Source organism: Nicotiana attenuata, chromosome 11 (genome assembly GCF_001879085.1).
Source record: "Nicotiana attenuata strain UT chromosome 11, NIATTr2, whole genome shotgun sequence".
Taxonomy (NCBI): Eukaryota; Viridiplantae; Streptophyta; class Magnoliopsida; order Solanales; family Solanaceae; genus Nicotiana; species Nicotiana attenuata.
The window spans coordinates 9,900,752-9,907,230 of NC_031999.1; the positions used below are offsets into that span (position 1 = coordinate 9,900,752).

The 6,479-nt window shown below is 30.7% G+C and overlaps 1 protein-coding gene across 1 annotated transcript; it reads right to left on the reverse strand.

The window, feature by feature from the left end:
* On the reverse strand, positions 1,782-2,246 carry LOC109234692 (zinc finger BED domain-containing protein RICESLEEPER 4-like). The gene has a single exon (XM_019400758.1). The coding sequence runs from the start codon at positions 2,244-2,246 to the stop codon at positions 1,782-1,784; it is 465 nt and encodes a 154-aa protein (XP_019256303.1).

Here is a 6,479-nt window from a genome sequence, read left to right on the forward strand (position 1 = left end):
GTCACTAAATTAAACGCAATTTTTATGTATAAATTAATGCATTCATCAAATACCTAAAATTTTCACTCACCTTATGTGTTGCAACTTACAATTCTATTATCATCCAGAGAAGCTCTTCCGATGTTGAACCAATCTAAAGAGAATTTAAAATAACGTGTCATGCAACACAAATAAATAAACTATTTGAATTTCAATATAAAGGCACATACCAATAAAATATTGTTACCCAATTCAAGTTTCTCAAGATAATCTAAATTCTCCTCAACTCTAACAGGAAGAGATTCACTTCGAAGCCAATCTTGAGCACATACAAGAATATGCACCAATGAAGGAGTCAATGAGCTCCTAAAAGAATCAAGAATATATTCTCCAGTAGTATATGCACTTTCTGATGCCACGGTAGAAACGGGAATCGCTAAGACATCACGAGCCATCTCCGCAAGAATAGGAAATCTACGTGAATTATTTTTCCACCAAAGCAAGATATTGAAGTCATTACTGTAATTCTCAAGTTCTTCACCGAGATACTTGTCCAACTCTGTTCTAACATCCGAACTTTTAACCTTGGCTAAATGTCTCTGCAATTTTTGTCGCAATTTTGAGATTGGTGTTTTATGATGGTTCGGATGACTATTGTCTAATGTGTCAACGGCGGAAGACAATAAAAGTTGAGATCCCATTGAATTTTTCTTTCGATACTCATCAAACAAAGAAGTCATGTATTTCTTCACTTCATCATTTATTTTTTCCCCTTTTTCTTCCCCAAACAGACTCACAAGAGCAAAAGCAACATATTCAAATTTGTTCCGAGGATCCAACACACTTGCAATAAAAATCATCTTCATCTTTTCTGGATTACCAAAATACTTGTGAAGTTTATCTTCCATTTTCTTTGCCATCAAACTCATCTCAACATTTTCATTATCTATCATTTTTTTCAACACAGCATCAAGCTCACAGATCTCTTCAAAGTGAACATTAGATGTGACATAAAGTGATCCAGAGACCTTCAAGGTAAGTTCATAAAAGGGTTTCAGAATTTTCACCATATGCCTTACATTTTCCCAGTCAGTACTTACAAGTGAGCCGGCAGGTTTTCCATCGTCACAAACATAAGTTACAAGATAATGCATCAATCCAGGATCAAGAGCACCATACCTTACAAATGCTTCCTCGAATTCTTGTGCCACATTCAACATCAAATATGTGGAATCCCACCTAGTAGGAACATCCAAGCATAGTGAATTTTCACACGTTATCCTTTCAAATAAGCAACATGCTTTAAACTTTCTCCACCTTTTGGAAGATTGCCTAATGTATCTCACAGCTTGTCTAACACGTTTCACAGAATCACCCACTTCTTCCAACCTTCTTGAACAATAAGATTGATGATGTGAGCCATCCATTATATTTGTTCCCCATCTACTAAATTGTTTAGACAGCTCTTCTACTGTGATATCATCCACACTATCAACCGTAACAGTGAGCACCTTATCTAAACCCCAATCACACAAACATTTGATAATAACAGTTGCCATATCATCGCATTTATGACTGGTAATTGGACAAAAATTCGGTATCTTTTTGTGCAAAGTCCAATCTTTGTTGATAAAATGAGTCGTAAGACACATGTAATTCATTCCTTGCAATGAAGTCCATGTATCAGCAGTAAGACAAACTCTTTGTTGTGTTTCTTCGAAAATTTTCTTCAGTTTCTGTTTCTCTTCACGATAAAGATCAAAACAGTCCCTAATCACTGTAATACGAGAAGGAATATGAAATTAAGGTTGTAGGACTTCCATAAAGTTCTTAAAACCTTCCTTTTCAACAACACTAAAAGGTTGCTCATCAACTATTATCATCCGAGTTAATGCCCTGCTACAAAGTTCTTGATCAAATTCGCAAGGATTAAGATTTCCCTCAACTATTGGGCCACCTGAAATTAGTTGAAAGCCTAGTTGTGTTTGCCTAGTTTCAATGTTACGGGGAAATTTCGCGCACTTTATCATATGACCAATCAATGTGGATGCACCATTGTCTATTGTATGAGCAGCATAGCACTTATCACAGTACTTACACTTTGCTCCTGTTTCTCCATAAGAATCAGTGAAGTTTTCAAAGTGTTCCCACACTATAGATCCAGACTTCATAGTTTTCCTTTTTTTTGAACAATTTTCACTGATAGATGTAGTGTTAGTTGTTTCATTTGAACTCCCATGTTCACTTAAACTTTCAATCTCTGCCATCTGATAAATAAAAGGATATATTATATCAACCAACTACAAGCAAGATAAAAGTACAAAAAGCAATAAACATATAGTTAAACACAAGAAGCAAGACAGTGAATGATATACGTTTAAATAAAAGAAGCACGAAAAAAAAAGAATCAACCAGCAAAACAACATCCACCCTAAAACACAAAGAAAACCAAATGCTAAAGTAGTTTTGATTTGCGAAGTTTGAAAACCTTAAAATAGACCAAGAAAGTTACCACCTTCAAACCTGCAATTCTCTGGAATATTGAACCTAAAAATAATAGTGTAGTGTTCTTATGTCCAATATTTCAAAGATTAGAAAAACATGGCAAATAGACAAGGCTCAAGGAACAAGGCTCAAGAACACATTTGTCAAATAAACTTGTTTGGTTTCTATAGTTAATAATAGCAACCCAAAAAAAAAAATTATATTCTCTTGCTAATTTTTCATAGTTGTAGAAAGAGCAACAAGCGGAATATATGACAAACATTATACGGACAACATTGGTCACTTAGCCATAGGTTTCTCAGCTATCTCTCTTGCTCTAAAATCTTAAAGTTACTTGGATACAAGCTATAAGCGATGCATCTTTATATTAGTTGATTGAAGAAAACAGACCTGAATAATTAAGTACCAAAATTCCAAAGTGATGCACACATTTCAATATGCATGATAGCATACACTTAAATATTGAAATTCCCAAATGCCATCAAAATTTAGAGTGTTAGAACTTAGACATAGTAATTCCAGAAATCATTCAAAAAGCTATATCAAAAGTTCAACTTTCATAACACCACACCTTAAATATTGAAATTCCCCAAGTTCAAAGCATTAGGGACTGTCTATCACATAAGGAAAAAATCATAGTGCAATCTTATTACAACCCATTTTAATTTCACAAACATGAAAACAGAAACGGACCTTTACCCTTGATGGAAAATGCTGCAATGGAAATGATTTTCTTTACCTCACTTGTTCAATGTGGCTTTTAATTAGTTCCATTTTTGGGAGCTTTGAATGAGTTGTATAGGAGATGGGGGATTAGGGTTTGTTGGGAAGAAGATGAAGAAATGGAGGGAAATGAGTTGTCGATGTTGGAGAATGGGCAGAGGGTTTTGGTGCGGTTTTTGAATCTTTGAATCTCGAATATACGTTTTCACAATTTTGTATACACTAGTCTTGTACTCTGTTTGGATCATTGTTTCTCATTGTTTTATAATGTATTGTATTGTACTGTATCGTATTGTATTATATTTTTTTATGATACATGTTTGAATAGATTGTATTGTTTGTTATTATTAAATAATATTTTGCTGTTTGGTTTGACTGTGTCGTATTGTACTGTAACTGATAAGTTTACTAAAATACCCGCAACTGTTTAAATATTAAATTTAGCAAAATTATGCATAAAATAATTTTAAAAAACAAAATAGAAGAAGGCAAAACACATTAAGAAAGCAAAACAAAGGAGCGAGACAGAAGGCAAAACAAAGGAGCACAACTAATTAGAATTGAGTTAAAAGCAAATTAGGAAAAAAAATCAAACAGAAGGCGGCAAAACACCTTTAATGTTGGCGGCAGAAGTTTTGGAAAAAAATAAAATAGGTTATAGGTTGGAGATTTGGAGTTAAAATAGAAAAAAGTTAAAAGGTAAAATAGAATTATGGAGTAATAAGTTAGGGCATAATTGGAAAGAAAAATAGGAAACAATCCCACACACCAAATCAGTTGTTTTAAAAAAGAGGACTTTTCATTATTCCGGAACAATAGATTTAACAGCACAATACAATTAATTTTAATGAAACAATCAAAACAAACATTGTTTTGGGATAACAATACAATACGATACAATGGGAACAACCATCCAAACAAGTTGTTAGGTAAGCACTTTGGGCGTGAACCCTAATTTAATAAATATACAATTTTTAAAATTATTTAACTATAATAGTGAGCAGTGTATTTATAATTTAATAAAATTAAAGAACGGATGAAAGTAGCCTATGATTATAAATTAAAAGTTAGTAGTTTTTTTCTTTGGGAGTAATTGCCACCTTCATTATTCTATAAAGATTTTTCTTTTTTGCTTTATTTTTTATTTCATATTAAAGGTTGTGATAAATTACATGTAATTAAAATTTAATATTTTTGTGTTAAAATTAAATGAAGATTCATAGACTATTGTGCAATACAATCTGATTAACTAAATAAAGCTACAATTTGTAGGTTTAAAAATTATAATGTAAACCTTTGAATAAATTAATTTTTGTAAGATTTTGAAGTAAATCATGTATTTGTCACTCCAATTTCAAATCATGGCAAAAACAAGTAAGGAATCCCTATTGTCGTTGGGAAAGCCTATTTATGGAAAGGAAAAGAAAACCTTCTGTTAAGTGGTCATCATCGAAAACAATAATATATTAATTATCTATATTATATTAATTTTAAATATTTAAATATTAAGACTTCGTACACACGGTAATATTTTGTGAATAATTACAGTTGTTATATTCAACTGTAATTATAATTTACATACAACCAAAAATACTATTGTTATGATTTTTTGTTGATTCAAATTGTTAATATTAGCTCATTATAGTTTTAAATAAAGAAATAATTTAATATGCAATATTTTAGTAGAATTACATTGAATCACTCATTAGTGAGATTTGATCAGCAATATAAATTACATCGAACCTCAATAATAAATTATTATAATCAGGTTTAATCATATTTTTTTTTCTTATATTTGGACAACCAACTTTTCAAGGAAAGGATTTGTAATATATAAAATCTTGGTTGACTTAAAAATCTAAATATTAGGACTTCCTACCTTGTTGAATAAAGAGATATTTAATAACTAAAATCTTAATTTATTTCAACATCCTAAATATTAGGAAAGTAAATTTTTACAATTTTGTGCAATGTAATATTTATTTTTAAAAGGGTAAAAAAGGCAAACGATATTTCACTAAGAGCTTTCGTGCTTTTTCAGATCTTGTTTTATTGTAAATAATTTTTCCATATCTCAATATAACCATTTAAAAGTGTAGCGTGAATTTTTGTTCCGCGTAAAAAGTTTCACTTTAAGTTAATCTGATGGTTAAAACTATAATATGAAAAGACATGAAATAATCTATATTATTATTGATATAAAATAATAATTACCTCTTCGTCAACTAATGTCACAATTTTTCGGGTGCCTTGATTTGTTTTATTGTAGAACTCTTTTACTATTCACTCCCAAACACTAACACTCATATTACCTAACATGAATCACATACTTTTAGACTATTTATTGGGACACATTGGTCTGACAATCCCTTTTCACTGGCCATTGCAGGTGTACCTAAAATAAAGTATAAGAGTTTATAAGTTATTAAAGTGACTAATTAAATAATTGGTTATTTTTATGATATAAGGAAGATTTTTTATCTGAACGGATGTAATTGTTGAATCTGAGTGATTCAAGCATGGCAATTGCAAATAACGCAAATCATTACTATTACACAGAATTAAAGCATATTGTCTAATTTTTGATTTTATTTAAAGCAAGCAACTTGAGCTGGCATAGCAATAAGTATATTTAATCATACATCAAAGAAAATAACAATACTAATTTAAGTAATAAGACTTAGATCGAATGTCTAATCGATTTTCTGTGATGAATGAATTGCAATTGTTCAATAACCTGTATTAAATTTCTAAATTACGTGAGATGCGAAATTAGCCACGTCCAAAACATGAAACAAAAATTGTATAATAAAAAGTTGTTAATGCAACAATAAAGATAAATTGTTGATGTAACAATAAAAACTGGTACATACAAAATACGAAGTAGCAAAAAATGTCGATATAAGTAAAAGAAACAAAACCTGAAATTGCAGTGTTGGAATAGGGCGTAGTTTGACGATTAGTTTGTGACATTGTAGCTTCTTTTATAAAAGTATTTCGGTACACAATTTGACACATAAAATAAATTATATGCTCTTGGACAATCTAACTACAAAATTTCCTTGTGTACGTGCGTATTTATTCCTTGTATGACAAATAAAGTCATTATTGAGAGTTGAACAAAGTAGTAAGAGTTTAGGAAAAAAGTTATTAACTATTCTAGTGTACAAAAAATTACCAAATATTACCTACTCCAAAGAGTAGGGAATTTAACCAAAGTCAAATACACATACGGTCAGTTAATGAGATTGAACCAAGTAGCTAAAGTGTAG